Genomic DNA, 17,233 nt, shown 5'->3' with positions numbered 1-17,233 from the left:
TTTTTTGGTGGTGCCCCACAGCTTGTGGGATCTCCATTCCCCGACCAGGGGTTGTACCCAGGCCACGGCAGTGAGAGCTCCTAACCACTAGGCCACCAGGGAACTCCCAGAAGATCTATTTTTTAAATCAATATCATTAAGGTTTCATTTTCATACAATAAAAGACACATATTTAAAGTGTGTAGTTCAATGAATTTTAACAAATTTACATCTGTTGTAACCACCACAATCAAGTTATAGAACATTTCCATCACCCCCAGAAGTTCCCTTGTGCCCCTTCCCAGTCAATCCCTATCCTTCACCCCCGGCCCTGGGCAACCACTGATCTGCTTTCCATCACTATAGGTTACATTTGTCTTCCCTAGGGTTTCATGTAAATGGAGTCCTATAGTATGTACTCTTTTGTATCTGATTCCTTTCACTCAGCATAGTGTTTCTGAGTAGTATTTCTTGGAGATCTTTTTATTTTTTTTTAAATTTATTTTATTTATTTATTTATTTTGGGGGGCTGCGTTGGGTCTTCCTTGCCGTGCATGGGCTTTCTCTACTTGCGGTGAGCGGGGGCTACTCATTGCGGTGGCTTCTCTTGTTGCGGAGCACGGGCTCTAGGTGCATGGGCTTCAGTAGTTGTGGCACACAGGCTTAGTTGCTCCGCGGCATGTGGGATCTTCCAGGACCAGGGCCTGAACCCATGTCCCCTGCATTGGCAGGCGGATTCTTAACCACTGCGCCACCAGGGAAGCCCCATGTTGGAGATCTTTTTATTAATGCTCACAGAGGACCTGTTATTGTTCCAGGCACTGTGTTAGGCATAGCACATACTTTATCTGTAATGCTTACAATAGTCCTAGGAGGATTCCAGGAGACTGAGACTTTTCCAAGGTTCTATGGTTGGTCACCCATTTATTTTTTATTGCTGCTCCTGCCCCCAGTCCCGGTTTGAAAGCCCAGATAAATGTGATCTGTTAATGGAAAGACACGAGCTTTGAATCAGAAACACCTGAGTTCAAATACAAGCTTCAGCCCTTTCCTGGGCGTTAAACTCTGCTGCTCATTTTCTCTCTTAAATAAGGCTAATGACATTTGTCTAGATGTAATGGATGTAAAGGCTCTCGGTCAGGACCTGGCACAGAGGGACAATAGTGGAAGCCACAGTGTTTTTCTTTCCTGTTTTTCTTAATTCCCCCGTGCATCAGACTAGCCACATAGGAGATTGTGATATACCTCCAGACACCTCCAGCACAACCCTCATGTATGCAAAGACCCATTAATGTGTTTTCCTGTGCTTTCTCTAACAGGTCTGTCTCCTGTGGAGAGATTTAAGGAATTCCAGATCAGGTCATATCCTGCACAGGATTTTAGTTTTCTGAAACTTCCGCATCTCCGGAAAGCCCAGGAGCAACAGGGATCCAGCTTCAGTAGGAAGATTAAAACCTCTGGACATACTCTCCCAAAGACCTTGGGCTCAAAGATCAAGTAAGCTTTGCCCTTGACAGATAGAAGGGTCCAGATTCTGGTTGAAAAGGGGGATATAACTTACAGGGCAGAATGGCAAAGATGCTGGGGAGGGGGCGGCGGTAGCAATCACAGCTTGACCCCAAAGGTCGGGATGTGTGCAGAAAGCAGCCTCCAGAGGTCCTAGGTTTGATATGGGGCCTGCCTTCCCTGCCTCCAGCTCACAGGGCCCCTTTGTGGTAGCTGCTTCCTTTCTCAGGGAACCCATCTGAAGAAGAAGGGGCAGGACACGGTTTTTGGTGATGACATTCTGTTTGTATATCACTGGGCCTTTTTGACTCTGAGCTTCTTTTTTTTTTTTTTTAAATCTTTATTGGAGTATAATTGCTTTACAATGGTGTGTTGGTTTCTGCTGTATAACAAAGTGAATCAGCTATACATAGACATACATCCCCATATCTCCTTGACTCTGAGCTTCTTAAGAAAAGTCTGCTCATTTAAGGGAGGCAGTAGATGAGTGCTTTGGAGTCAGTCCAATCTGGGTTCGAGTCCTGGCTTGACCACTTATTTTAGCTCTGTGTCCCTGTGCAAGGGACTTGACCTCTCTAAGCCTCAGTTTCCTGGCCTGTAGCTAACAGCATCCAAGTCTCAGTTTTGTTGTAAACCAGCAGTTAAATGAGATAATGATAATTATAGCTAACACTTATGGAAATGACTCTGCCTGGTACTGGATTATCTAATTTAATTCTCCCAACAACCCTACAAGGCAAGTACTGCTGTTATCACTCGCATCTTTCAGGTGAGAAAACCAAGGTACAGGGAGAGATTAAATTACTTATTCAAGGTCACACAGATAGAAAGTGGCAGAGTCAGGATTCAAACCTGAGCAGCTTGTTAATGCTCAGTCTTGCTATCTGGTATGATCGTCATGACAGAAACAAGGTGGATGAACAATGAAGGCTGTGCTTTTTGCCTTTCCCGGAGAGGAAGGGACACTCAGTGGGCACTGGCCTAGAGGCAGCTCAGTGCCCGCCCCTTCATTACATATGAAGTAAAAATATCATACTAATAATGGCATCAGTGTCACAATCTCCCTGGTGCCCCGGATACCACTTCACTGGAATCCTTTGCCTGTTAACATTTCCAGCCTGCTTGCCTCCATAATGAGCACCCTGTGGTTGCTTTGTTGTTTTTACCTCTGATGGATACTCTTTCCAAAGGATCCAGTGTTTGAAATCCCAATCCTAGTTCTTCTGAAGGTAGAGATGGAACAGACTTAGTTTCTCTGCTGTAAATAGTGAGGCAAAAGAGGACAGGCTGACCCCACAGTAAAAAATAAAAGACATATGCTGAGCATGTCCTGGGAGGCAAGAATGGAAGCCTACCTTGTGTATATGTTGGGTGAGTTCAGCTATGCTCTCAGCTGATGAATAATCGTTTCCTGCCTCTAATCCAGATAGCATACTTTGTCTCTTCCTTCCACCTAGCCTGAGACCAAAGAAAGCACAACAGGATTGCCTGTGTAAAAATCACTCCAATGTGAACAAAGTACCGAGTCTACAGATCACTCAGGGAAACCTGTTTTTGTAAACAAACAAATGAAGCCATCTCTTCTCTGCCTGCCTCTCAAGAAGAGCCCCAACCTCTGCTGTGTCCCCAGGGGGACAGAGCTTACTCTTTCTCAAACTAGTCCGTTCCATTTTTAGACAGCTCTGACTTAGAAATCCCTTCCTTGTGCTGAGCATTAAGTCAGCCAGCCTGGACTTCTCACCCATCAGGCCTGGCTCAGGTGCATGTCTTCTCCCTATTAAACCTCTCCAAATCCTGACAGTTGGTCTGTCCCAGGGCTTGATTTTCTGTTTTCTCACCACCTGGGAGAAGGGAGGGGCGATCTCAATTGAATGGGGGCTGCTTACCCAGGGCTTCTTGAGCTGGCTGTGTTACAAATGAGTTCTCTTTAACAAGGTGTCGAATTTCAGATCCAGGTGTCCTCATTTCATCCAGTGTCCCATGATTGATACGAAGTATGGTGATCTCCCCAAGGAGGCTGCAGTGGGGGCCTACGTGAAGATCCACACCGTGGAGCAAGGAGAAATCTTGGTAAGTGTGCAGAGAGCCTTGTTCACAATAGAGTGTGTAACACGAAGGGCTGGGGGTGCTAAGTAATGAGAGTAAATATTTAAAATCATCCTGTTCTAAATTTGGTGATATTAAGGAATAATGTTGATTTTTTAAAGATATGATAATGGTATTGTGGTTATGTTTTTTAAAGAGTCCTTATGGGACTTCCCTGGCGGTCCAGTGGTTAAGACTCCGCACTTCCATTGCAGGGGACATGGGTTCTATCCCTGGTTGGGGAACTGAGATCCCACATGCCACGCAGGGCAGCCATAAATAAATAAGTAAACAAACAAACAAACAAATAAATAAATAATAAGAGTCCTTATATTTAGGAGATACATATCCAAATATTTACAGATAAAATGATATGACATCTGGGACTTGCTTTAAAATAATCCAGGAACAAGGGAAGTATGTCCCTTCTCACTACTCCTATTCAACATTGTTTTGGAAGTCCTAGCTAGTGCATTAAGAAAAGGAAGTTAAACACATACAGATTGGGAAGGAAAAAATTTAGCTGTCTTTGTTTGCAGATGACATGATTGTCTATATAGACAATTCTAAAGAATCAAAAAAACAAAACAACAACAACAACAAAAAAGAACAAATAAAACTTCCTGGAGCTAATAAATGATTATAGCAAGGTCACAGGGTATAAGGCAATGAACTATTGTAATTTGAAATAAAAAACACAATGTCATTTACAATAGTAACAAAAAATGAAATACTTAGGTATAAATCTAACAAAATATGTTCAGGATCTATATGCAGAAAACTATATAACTATAATGAAAAAATTCAAAGAAAATTTAAATAAATGGAGAAATATTCTATGTTCATGGATTGGAAGACTCAGTATTGTTAACATGTCAGCTTATCCCAACTTGATGTATAGATTCAATGCAATCCCAATCAAAATCCCAGCAAGTTATTTTGTGGATATTGAAAAACTCATGCTAAAATTTATATGGAAAGGTGAATATAAACAAACTGATAAATCCATACAATGAAATATTATTTGGCAATAAAAAGAAATTAGCGAGGCTTCCCTGGTGGCGCAGTGGTTGAGAGTCCGCCTGCCAATGCAGGGGACACGGGTTTGTGCCCCGGTCCAGGAAGATCCCACATGCTGTGGAGCGGCTGGGCCCGTGAGCCATGGCCACTGAGCCTGCGCGTCCGGAGCCTGTGCTCCGCAACGGGAGAGGCCACAACAGTGAGAGGCCCACGTACCACAAAAAAAAAAAAAAAGAAACTAGCTAGGAAACCATGAAAAGACATGGCAAAATTAAATGAATATTTCTTTTTGTTTTTTGGCTGCACCAAGTATGGCTTGTGGGATCTTAGTTCCCCAACCAGGGACTGAACCCGGCCCCAGCAGTGAAAACCCAGAATCCTAACCACTTGACCACCAGGGAATTCCCTAAATGAATATTTCTAAGGGAAAGAAGCCAGTATGAAAAGATTAAGTATTGTATGATTCTAATTGTGTGACGTTTTGGAAAAGGCAAAAATATGGATATAGTAAAATGGTCACCAGAGGTTTGGAATTCAGGGGGAGGGATAAATAAGTAAAGCACAGGGGATTTTTTAGGGCAATAAAATTACTCTGTAATTACTGTAATGGTAGATACAAAACATTAAGCATTTGTCAAAACCCATAGAACTTTACAGCACAGAGTGAACCTTAATGTATGCAATTTGTAACAACAACAGAAATCATTTAGGAGATGGGGAGGGGGATCCCCCAGGAAGAAATGCAGACTGAGGAGAGAATCTAACAATATTACAAATCTATGAAACAACTTCAGTGAAGAGGATGGGAGAGAAATGTCCTGACCTAAGTAATGTTGGAGATGAGTGGAGTCTCTAAGACTGAAAACAAAAGGAACTGCACATGAGCATTGTACTCTATGACAAAGTTTTATCCATGGGTGTGTGGATTAACAATTCTGATACTGCTATACGTGTATACTGAAATGTATCAATTAAGTAAATGAATGGCAGAGGGTAGGAGCCAGGTTTTTCACCATTGGAGTGGAAATATACAGATATACAAGGGGAGGAGGCTAGAATGATCCATATGGTAATGGGTTAGAGTTGCAGACATCATGTGAACTTATGTCTATTGTAATATAGATACGGATGGTTCCATAAAGAAATATTTACAGATATATGTATAAACATGTATCTTTTGCTCTGTTAGCCGACAGGGCCTAAAAGAAATGACACACCAGTAGCAATGAGCACTCGTAGCGCCCAGATCTTGGTTCCTAATACCATTCTTCAGAAGAAACAAGGGCTCTTTAGTTGAGTCTAGAACCAGGACAAGATATATATGAGTCAGCCTGGAGCCTTTTGTAGTGCCAGGAAGTAAGGATGTGCTGGGGAGAAAATCCCTACATTGATGGGAGTAGGCATATCAAAGGAACACATGGGCCAACTGAAAGAGCTCCCAGTGGCCAAAGCGGGAACAATAGGAACAACTAAATAAAGTAGTATTGGATTATAACCCAAAGTACAAAATAAACATCTGTAAGTACATACTGATATAATGCATAGATAATGAATAAATTAATAAACAGGGGAGAAAAGACAAATCTCCCATGCAGAAGAATTCCAAGTAATTTATGTAGACACTCTGCCCTAAAAGAGAGGGTATATAACTCACCGCTCCTTAGGTGTGGGCTGCACATAGTGACTTCCTTCCAAAGAGTACATGATAGAAAGGAGGAAAAAAAGAATAATTTCACAGAGGAAAAACCATTGAGTGAGCAGTACTTCCTCACGCAGGTGATCAACGCCAAGATCAACAGTAATAAATCATGCTGATAGTATGTCCCCTTAATATGAGATTATAAAAGTGGGATGTGGTGTGATGAAAATGGCATGCTGCGGTCCTCTTCCCAATAACCCATAACCCCAGTCTAATCGTGAGAAAAATCAGACAAATTCTAATAGTGGGGCGACCCAAGAAATACCTGACCGGTACTCCTCAAAACTGTCAAGATCATCATGAACAAGGTAAGTCTGAGAAAGTGCCACAGCCAAGAGGAGCCTAAAGGGGCATGACAATTAAATGTAATGCTGTGTCCTGGATAAGACTGTGGAAGAGAAAAAAGGAAATTTAAATAACTTGTTGGCTTCACTTATTGATTATGTATCCATATTGGTTCATTAATTGTAACAAAGGTATCACAGTTAATGTGAGATCTTAACAGGAAACCGAGGGCAGGTTCTCAATTTTTCTGTTAAGTCTAAAACTGTTCTAAAGAAAAGTCTATTCATGAAGTCATTACAGTGACTGTGACTGTGAACTTGTATATTTTCCTCAGTGATCTATACACATCTCTATAGTAGGGATTGTCTCAGAACCCAGCACAGAGACTGTCAGTTATTAAAATTTCAATAAATATATGTCCATGAATAAAGAGAGTTCCATTACTCATGGAAATCTGGTAAATGTATGTCAGGAGCTCACAGAGCCAGAATCTGAATCTGAAACCTGAATCTGAAAGTGCTGAATAATATGAAAAAAAGGACGTACAAAAGGAAAAAAAAAAAGTCTATTAGGGCTTCCCTAGTGGCACAGTGGTTGAGAGTCCGCCTGCCGATGCAGGGGACACGGGTTCGTGCTCTGGTCCGGGAAGATCCCACATGCCGCGCAGCAGCTGGGCCCGTGAGCCATGGCCGCTGAGCCTGCACGTCCGGAGCCTGTGCTCCGCAACAGGAGAGGCCACAACAGTGAGAGGCCCGCGTACAGCAAAAAAAAAAAAGTCTATTAAAAAGTAATTATCCACGGGACTTCCCCGGTGGTGCAGTGGTTAAGAATCCACCTGCCAATGCAGGGGACATGGTTTCAATCTCTGGTCCAGGAAGATGCCACATGCTGCAGAGCAGCTAAGCTCGTGTGCCACAACTACTGAGCCTGTGCTCTAGAGCCCGCTCGCTGCAACTACAGAAAGTGTGCTCACAGCAACAAAAATCCAATGCAGCCAAAAATAAATAAATAAAATTAATTAATTAATTTAAAAAAAAAGTGGGCTTCCCTGGTTACGCAGTGGTTGAGAGTCCACCTGCCGATGCAGGGAACACGGGTTCGTGCCCTGGTCCTGGAGGATCCCACATGCCACGGAGCGGCTGGGCCCATGAGCCATGGCCGCTGAGCCTGCACATCTGGGAGAGGCCACAACAGTGAGAGGCCCGCGTACCGGGGGAAAAAAAAAAAAAAAAGTAATTATCCAGGGACATCCCCGGTTGTCCAGTGGTTAAGTCTTCGCCTTCCAATGCAGGGGCTGCGGGTTCGATACCCGGGGAGCTAAGATCCCACATGCCTTGCAGCCAAAAAACCAAAACATTAAACAGAAGCAGTATTGTAACAAATTCAGTAAAGACTTTAAAAATGGTTCCCTTTAAAAAAAATCTTAAAAAAAAAAGTAATTATCCAATAGTGGAGGGGGGAATGTATGGGTGAAACAAACTTGGCCATGAGTTGACCACTGTGGGAGCTGGGCCATAGGTGCTGGAGCTGGATGGGCGGGTGAGCTGTACAGGGAGGGTGCGAGGCCTCCTGGTGGGTAGCGATGCACCTCAGTCTTCCTGGCGGTGGGGGGACTGTCTTCTGATGTATGGTCATCGTTGTTGCCATGAATCTCCAGGGTCCTCACCCCGTGCTCCTGCTCTGGCCTGTGCACCCCCTGAGGCAGGGAGGTCAGCCCAGCACTGTCTGGAGCCCCAGGCCCTGGCACAGCCCTCGGTCAATACCGTGTGAATATTTCCGAGCTTTTCAGCAGCTCTTGTTTTTGCTCAGTAAAATTCTGCCTCCTACAATTTTTAAGGAGCTCTGACCCCCGCTTACCCATCCCCCCAAGAACAAACAGAAATCAGCTTCCTTGCCACATGGTGGCCTCTTAGGTATTTAAAGAATGCTGTTTTGTTTTTCATTCAGCATCTGCGCCCCGTTAATTATTTTCTCATGCAGGGAAAACATTCCTCCATTCCTTCAGTCTTCATGTGATATAGTTTCCAGCCTTCTCACTTCCGTTTCCCTGCAGTTTCAGTGTCTCAGAGTGAGGTGCTCAGGACTGGACACAGGCCACCTGAGGCCAGGCACCTGCCGTGCATGCAGCCTCGTGGGCTGCCCGAGGAGGAGCCGGGATGCCTGGCACCCTGGGTGCATGGAGGAACCACAGGGCAGACGAGGTGTTGCCCACTCTGGTAGAGGGTGACAGGAGCGGGAGGCTGTGGAAGATGGAACAAGAGGGAGTTGGGACTTGATTCTCTAAGCAATCCTGGAAGGCTCGGAGCAAGGCCCTGACTGCCTCATTCACCACACAGGACCCAGGGCAGAGAAACTCCCACCACCAAATATTCATTAACGAGATCATGTTGAAGAAAATGCCTGTGATGTGCCTTTGGTAAAATTCTGTTCTCCCTGCTTTCAAGGCCCTGGCTTCATTTGCAGGAGAATGAATGGTAACAGCTGTGACTGTATTCACCTACCAGGAGGTAGGAGATCACATTTTCCTTTGGAGGCAGGAGTGTAGAGCTGAGTCAGCACTGGAAAGAGCAGAGCTTGGGGCCTGGAGTAAAGAGACCCAGCTTTTGAGCCAGGGGGTGTAGGGGAACCAGCTTCTCCAGGGAACAGGCAGGCTGAGGCCTCAGACATGGTCAAGACTGGGCAGAGCAGCAGGGAGATGGCAGATGGGCCACCTCACATCTTTTAATATTTGCTTCTAATTAGCTTGCTGTGTGGCCTTGGGCAAATCACTTTACCTTTCTGAATCTGTACCCTCATCAGAAAATGAGGACATTCACCTGGGTGAGCTGCTGACTCTAATGTTCCATGATTCCGTTGGAGCATTCACTCAGCAGATATTTCTTGAGGATCTATCATGCTCCAAGCATGGCCCAAGGTGCCAGTGTGGGCGAGTAAACTGACATTATTCTTGCCCTTATGGGGCTAATGATCTAGTCTGGAGACAGACAGTAAACAGATAAAGCAGCAAACACACAGAAAGCTTTGTGGGTTTTTTTTTGCGGTATGCAGGCCTCTCACTGTTGTGGCCTCTCCCGTTGCGGAACACAGGCTCCGGACGCGCAGGCTCAGCGGCCATGGCTCAAGGGCCCAGCTGCTCCGCGGCATGTGGGATCTTCCCAGACCGGGGCACGAACCCGTGTCCCCTGCATCGGCAGGCGGACTCTCAACCACTGCGCCACCAGGGAAGCCCTGGCTGATGTCTTCTTAAGCGCAAGACAGCTGGGCATTGTAGGCTCTGGACCGCTGACCTCCCCTCTCCTCCTTGCCTGAGTCTTAATAGCCGAGAGGCTGAGTGAGCCCTGGATTGGGGTTTCAGCAGCAAAGGCTCTGGTCCCGGCTTTGCCCCACCTCAGAGTGTCTCCTTACAAAGGGGGTTACACTCTGTAAAGCTGTGCCTGTTGATCTCCATCTCCCTTCCAGATATAACTGAGTAGGAATCCACGCCTCGGAGCCCAAGGGGCAACGGGAGCCGCACAGGGACCACCAGTGGCCCCAGAGCCCGTGAGGGACGGAAGGAACTAAGGCGACACACGCTTATGAAGGAAGCCCTGGAGGAAAGGGTGTGGGAGGGTGTGACAGCTGTAAAAGGGAAGATGTAGGAGAGGAGGATGAGCTGTCTGTCATCGTCCTAAGGAAGAGAAAACGGGCTGGCCTGGCACAAAGAAAAGTCGAGACTGGACACCGGGGAAACTTGTAAAATGCCATCGCCCGGAAGTGACCGTGCGAGTGCGACTCTTGCAGAGCCTGCTGCCCGTGGGCAGGACAACTGACAAAGTGCCTTGAGGGCTGTTCTAATGTGAGGAGCCCTAGGACTTTGATGTCATTAGCAAAGAGAGTTCTGGACTTCTCCCCGTCACTTGCTGAATGACCCCAGATGGATTCACCTCCTGTTTGGGGCCTTGTTTTGCCTACCCTGAAAATCTGCTTGTACAAGTGGATGGTCTCGAACTTTCTGGGACTTCTTTTTTCTAGGGCCTTCACCAGATCCTCCTCCCGGAGAGCCAGCGTGACACTCGGCCCTTGATCCTGGTGAGCCTGGGAGCTGAGGTGATACGGGTTAGGAAAGAGAAGTTTTGCGAACTGATTGACAGTAAGACAATAGAAAAATTGTCGAAGTTCGAGATCAAGTACCCCAGGTCAGTGCTGGAAATGTGCGTACCTCCCACCAGATCAAATGAACAATTTTTTTGCCTCTTATTTTGGTAAAAGGAAGAAAAAAGTGATGATTCCTAAAGCTGACAGTGGTGGAATGAAACTGATCATTGTTGGTACACTCGAAATTGGCTCAATCCTTTTGATAATAATTTTAGATAATAATGTTTCAAGGGCCACAAAACTGTTTCTACTCTTTGAAGCAATGGTCTACCTATGAATTTATCTGTATGTAACTAATTATAGGGAAAGCTACATACACTAAGATGTTCATAGCTGCCATATTCATAATAGAAAAACAACCAACTTGGGCTTCCCTGGTGGCGCAGTGGTTGAGAGTCCGCCTGCCGATGCAGGGGACATGGGTTCGTGCCCCGGTCCGGGAAGATCCCACATGCCGCGGAGCGGCTGGGCCCGTGAGCCGTGGCCGCTGAGCCTGCGTGTCCAGAGCCTGTGCTCCCCAACGGGAGAGGCCACAACAGTGAGAGGCCAACAGCGTACCGCAAAAAAAAAAGAAAGGAAGAAAGAAAGAAAAACAACCACCTTTACCCACATGTGTTACACCAGGGGGATAGTTTAGAAAACTGTGGTACATTCCCTTGATAGAAAGTAACTTTTATTTAAAAATCATAAGTAAATGAGTGATAAAATGCTACAAGAAAAGGATAGGGTACAAAATTGTATATATACACACTATGACTATGCCTCTGTAAAACACTTACATGAGAAAATGTAGAAGGAAAATGAGCAAAAATGATAATATCTGTGGTATTGCCCAATTTGTAATAGTCATTCTCTCTGGAAGGTCGGACTAAAAGGGACTTTCTGGTTATAGTTATATATTCCTCTGATGTTTAATTGGTTTTGTAGTGAGTATGCATTTCTTTTATAATGAGGGAAAAAAAAGATATACTTTATAAAGTTGTTGAGGGTATGACATTCCAAGTGGGTTTTTGTTGTTGTTGTTGTTGTTGTTGTTGTTGTTGTTTTTGCGGTACGCGGGCCTCTCACTGTTGTGGCCTCTCCCGTTGCGGAGCACAGGCTCCGGGCGTGCAGGCTCAGCAGCCATGGCTCACGGGCCCAGCTGCTCCACGGCATGTGGGATCTTCCCGGACCGGGGCACGAGCCCGTGTCCCCTGCATCGGCAGGCGGACTCTCAACCACTGCACCACCAGGGAAACCCCAAGTGGGTTTTTTCCCTTTATTCTCCAAATGTTTGTTAATGATGATATATTACTTTTATAATTAAAAAAACTTATCTTGAAAGATTTGATAAAAAAGATTTCTTTTTATATTTCCCTAGTTTCCAAATTTTCCAGAGTGAATACTTTTATAGTGTGAAAAAAACCCAATTTTTAGGTAAAAACAAATTTATTGTCTGGACCACTGGTCACAAAACTGTTTTGATCTAACACCGCTATTACTAAAGAGTGTTTGAGTGTATACCCCCTAGAATATATATGTGATATAAATAATATATGTTATTTAATTTATTTTTATTTATTATGTCCATATATTGCTATACGAATATATCATATATATTATAAACATGCAACAAATAGATCTTTAGAAAGAATAAGACAAAGATAAATATAAATGAAGTCCTACTGTTTACTTCACACAGCCCAGTGGATCTCATTCACCTCCCTGGCTGACACCCTCACCCCCACTTTGGGATCCCCAGCCGAGACTCCTGTAGCCGTCTTACCACTGGTCCCCTGCCTTGGTCTCTCCCTGCCAGATCCTTTCTGCATACTTTGCTCTTGCTAAAACCCAGATCTGGCCGTGTTAAACTCCTGCTTAAAACCTTTCAGTAGTATCTCACGGCCTGTAGGATACAGTGCAGATTCAATGCCACGTAAATGGCCCTTCATTTTCTGACCCTTCAACTCCCCTGCAGCACCTCCTGCCACCTCTAACCCACTCCAGCAACCCAGGCAGATTGCCTCCTGGACCTGCACATAGTTGCCTTTGCCAGTGCAGCCCCTCTGCCTGCAATGCCACCCCTCAATCCTGCTCCTCTCCCCTTTATTTTCTGATAAATTTCTTCTCATTCTTTAAGATTCAACTCCTCCAGAAAACCTTTCATGATTGACCCCAGGCTGGGCTAAGTACCCCTTTCTGTGCACTCATAATCCTCCCTACGTAGCTCTCACAGTGGCCACACCACGTTATATTACAGCTGTTTAGAGCTGCGTAGTTTTCGCACAGTTCTTTCCCCACCACTTGGTTAATTGCTTCGTGAACGCAGGGATTGGGCTTTATCCACCTTTCATCTCTAGCACCTGTACAGTACCTGGCATATGGTAGATGCGTGATAAACGTTGGGTGAGTGAATGAATAAATGGGACACACTTATTAGGGAAAACTGGAAAATGCTGAACATTTAAGAAGGTGAAGACCTTCTTAAATGCATTTGCATTCCTCCAACAATCTCAATTAACGTTTTATGTATTTCCTTTCAGTATTTTTTTTTTACCGCATGGCTGTGTACCAAATAGGTATTTATCATTCAGGCACACAAAGCTTCATAATGGAGATCATACCGATTGTACAATTTTGCATCCTCCCTCCTTTTTCTTTTCTTGTGGTGATGCTGTGATCAGACATCGTTTTGTGGGCAGGTGTGGGAAGCAAGTGATTCCTGTGGTTGAGAGAGAGGAGGTGTGAAGGCAAGCACATCTGTAGAGTTGCTTCAGCCGTGTCCAATAAGCGCATGAAAGAATTTGACATGGGGTCCATATGACCTTGGATAAGTCATTTTCCCTCCTCTAGGCTTCAGACTCCAATCTACAAAACAAGAAAATTAGACTAGAACAGTGTTTCCCGAAGTATGGATCTTATTCACAGAAGGCTTACAAGATGACTTTAGATGGTACGCAGATTGTAAACAGCTATGTATTTATTCTAGTGTGAACTAGAAAAACGTGACTAGTTCACTAAACTGGTTTGACAAACTTGTTGCTTAGAACAAAGCCAAAGTAAATACTTAAGTTAAAGAAACTAAGTAGAATTTTAAAAAATCATTAATAAAAGAACAGATGATATGTAGCTATGGTCCAAATTGGGGCAGTTTTGTGAAAAAAAAAAAAAGTTGGGAAACACTGGTGGTTCCTTGCAGTTCAGCGATGCCCCAATTCTCTGATTCCTGCGTACTACCAACATAAAAAATAGCTATTTAGAAAATAGCTACTCAAAAAAGGATTTAAGGAGCCTTAGCTTCTCACATAACATCTGGTACATGATGGGTGTCAGTTAATGTTGGTTGAATTGAAATTCAGAGGTTTATGTAGACTTGAGGGTGGCAGATGTTTGGGCACTCAGCATCTGTGCTGCCCAGTCAGCACTTTGCTGCAATCGTCTGCAATGCTGACAGATAGAATTCTCGCTTATTCATTAATTGTTGAACTCATGGCTTTCTAGACTGCTAAAGCAGGCAGAAAATATAAGCATTATCTAGCTCAAATCCTCCATGTTTTAATTGAGGACAGTGAGTCCCAGGAAAGGGGACATGACATCCTGCAGATCACACAGTCAGTTGGTGAGACACCTGTCCTGTGGATGCTACAGGCTAGATTATCTGAAGCCTCTCCCCCATGTAGAATATGAACAGCTGAGTTCACAGGAAAGAAGGGAAATCTCCAAGGGCCCAAATGAAGAGCAGCCTCAAACCAAAGCACAGAGTGTGATCTAGTGCTGGATTGCCGGGCAGGCATGGGGTGGGGTTGTGGCTGAGGGCACCATGGGCTGAAGTGTTGCATCCTGCAAGGACAGATGACACTTTCAGTTCAAGCGAGGCAGAGAGTGGAACTGGAATTGCTGCATGAAGCTGAGGACTTTAGAAGAGCTGCCCCATTTAGTGAAAGACTAGACTAGAAATCAATGTGACCGTCGGCATCAGGAGGTTATGTGGAATCTTGTCTGTCTTAAGTTGGACTTTGGATCCAAAAAAAAAAAAAAAGATCCCTTAAGAATCTGTAAGCATGTGCTTGCCCCCTCATAGGTTTTGATGAGTTCCTTAGCCCCACTGAGCCTTAGTTTCCATGTTTGTGAAATGGGGTGGTCCTGAGGATCAAATCAGTTAACAAGTGTAAAGTGCCTGGTCATGGTAAGTGTGAAGCAGAGTTAGATATTGTTATTTATTATGTAAGAAATTGGGAGTTAACGGGACTTTTTAGTTGGAGACTATCCAGTGGTATGCTGGGAAATGTTCAACAAGCAGCTCTCTGGGAGGTGGGAGGTAACCTGATTGGAAGTGTTTGCTGGTTTCTGTGGTGCACATACTACCGCCATGGCCAGTTTTGAGCTACCAACCTGATGTCATCGAGCATGGAGTTGCTCTCGTGAACTGGTAGGAGCTGACGCTGGCAATGCTGAGACCACCAGGACTAACTTGTAGCCCATTCTGACCTCTAGATTTTATATTAAGTTGATCTCTATGAATCAAAGTTGATTTTGTCCTGGTCAATATAATCTACCCAGAAGAATGCTCTAATGTGTTAGTGATTTATCAGAGTTGCCTGCTTAGGTGAGAGTATAGGTGAGTCAGTGGAAGTTGAGTTTGTCCTTCCCTTGCTGAGGTCTCAGAAGAAAATAAACCAATGAGTCCTGAGCCCATTCCACCCTCCCCCACTTTCCTCACCCTCATGTGCTATGAGGGAAGGGGGCAGAGTAGAGCCAGGGCACCAAGACCAGTCCAAGGTAGCTACCAATGGACTTTCTGTCTCTATAGAGTGGTCTTGTCTGGACATTTCAGATAAATGGAACCTTGTATATGTGACTGGCTTCTTAACATAGTGTTTTCAAGGTTCATTCATGTTTTAGCATGTATCAGTACTTCATCCATTTTTATTGTCAAATCATATTCCAGCACGTGGATATACCACTCTTTTATTTACCCATTCATCAGCTGATGGACAGTTGGGTTGTTTCCACTTTTTGGCTATTATGAATAATGCTGCTATGAACATTCTTGTTCAAGTTTTTGTGTGGACATATTTTCCATTTCTCTTGGGTATATACCTAGGAGTGGAATTCCTGGGTCATAATTTAGCTGTTTAACATTTTGAGGAACTGCTAGACTGTTTTTTCAAAGTGGCTGCATCATTTTACATTCCTGGCAGCAATGCATTGGAACCCTCGCTCCAATATCTCCACATCCCCATTAACACTTATTATTATTTGTCTTTTTAATTATCATCATCCTAGTGGGCATAAGTGGTATCTTGTGTGGCTTTGGCTTACATTTCCCTGATGGCTAATGATCACATACGTAATTTAAAATTTTCAGTAGCCACGTTATAAGAAATCAAAAATAATGGGTGAAATTAACTGTAATAATATATTTTATTGAATGCAGTATATCTAAAATGTTATCATTTCAACATGTAATCAACATAAAAATTACTGAGATATTCTGCATTCTTTTTTTTTTTGTTCTAAGTCTTTGAAATCTGGTGTGTATTTTATACTCAGAGCACACCTCTAATTCAGATTCATCACACTTCAGGTACTCAGTAGCCACATGTGGCTCATGGCCACCACATGGAATAGTGCAGGTCTAGGTGATGAAGGTGTGGAAAAGTAAAGGAGGCAGAGGGAAGAGTCTGGGAAAAGGCGCGGAGGTGGGACAGGGCTCAGTGTGTTTCGGGGCTGGAAGGAGGCAGGGCTGGAGGGGCAGGGGACAGGCAGGAGCTCGTGTGGGAACCTCAGCATCTGGGCCTTGCCTTCAGCGATGAAGATGTGTGCCAGAAGTTCCTCGAGGAGAACAGCTGGAATGTCTTCCGGAAGGACCTGATGCGGCTGCTGGTGGAGTCTCGCCAGTGTCCACCATTCACCCCAATCCAGCCCAAGAAGAAAGGGATCTACAAGCCCAAGGCTGTGATGCTGGATTTGTGTAGCTTAGACAAGAAGACTAGACCTCATCATCCCATTTTTATGGCACCCCAGAAATACCTCCCCCCATTGAGGATTGTCGAAGCCATTATAGCACCCCGGTACAAAATCCAAGAACTCCTGCCTCAGTATAAGAATGCAGGGGTCCTTGTTTAGAATCAATAAAAGATGTTGGGTTGACCCTCGTGTTTCCTGAATAACCACCATGGGAGTTGTGGGGCTTACAGTGGGGGATCCTGAGGGCTGAGCCATGGGTCCAGAGAGGTGTTTGGGGCAGCACCTGGGGCACTGTCTCTCTGGACACTTGTGGGACTGAGTAAGGGATGGTTGGGAGGCTGGGTGGGGATGGGTTAGTCACTGGAGGTGGCCTCAGAGTGGGAGAGTCTTATCTGAGGAGACAGATGGGAGACACAGAGGCAAGATGGGGTTGCAAACTCAAACGCCTTGCAAGGCCGGCAGGTCGTCTAAAGGAGTGTAGCAGAAGGACTGGGGAGGCGGCAGGGAATGGTGGGGACTGGAGCGCACATTCCCCATCCAGGTGGAGCCGCTGCTCCGTAGACCCAGTCAGTTGAT

At 44.8% G+C, this 17,233-nt stretch overlaps 1 protein-coding gene across 1 annotated transcript in view; it reads left to right on the top strand.

Moving 5' to 3' along the window:
* Positions 1-16,816, top strand: part of CNBD2 (cyclic nucleotide binding domain containing 2) — a 48,685-nt gene extending 31,869 nt beyond the window's left edge. The window contains exons 9-12 of the mRNA XM_007447808.1: positions 1,299-1,476; positions 3,435-3,555; positions 10,586-10,749; positions 16,498-16,816. Coding sequence (XP_007447870.1) covers positions 1,299-1,476; positions 3,435-3,555; positions 10,586-10,749; positions 16,498-16,816 — 782 coding nt within the window. The remainder of the gene's footprint in view (positions 1-1,298; positions 1,477-3,434; positions 3,556-10,585; positions 10,750-16,497) is intronic.
* The last annotated feature ends 417 nt before the right edge of the window (positions 16,817-17,233 follow it).

This window comes from Lipotes vexillifer, unplaced genomic scaffold (genome assembly GCF_000442215.2).
Source record: "Lipotes vexillifer unplaced genomic scaffold, Lipotes_vexillifer_v1.1 scaffold397, whole genome shotgun sequence".
Taxonomy (NCBI): Eukaryota; Metazoa; Chordata; class Mammalia; order Artiodactyla; family Lipotidae; genus Lipotes; species Lipotes vexillifer.
The sequence above is the reverse complement of the archived record's forward strand: the minus strand, read 5'-3'. Positions and strand labels throughout refer to the sequence as shown.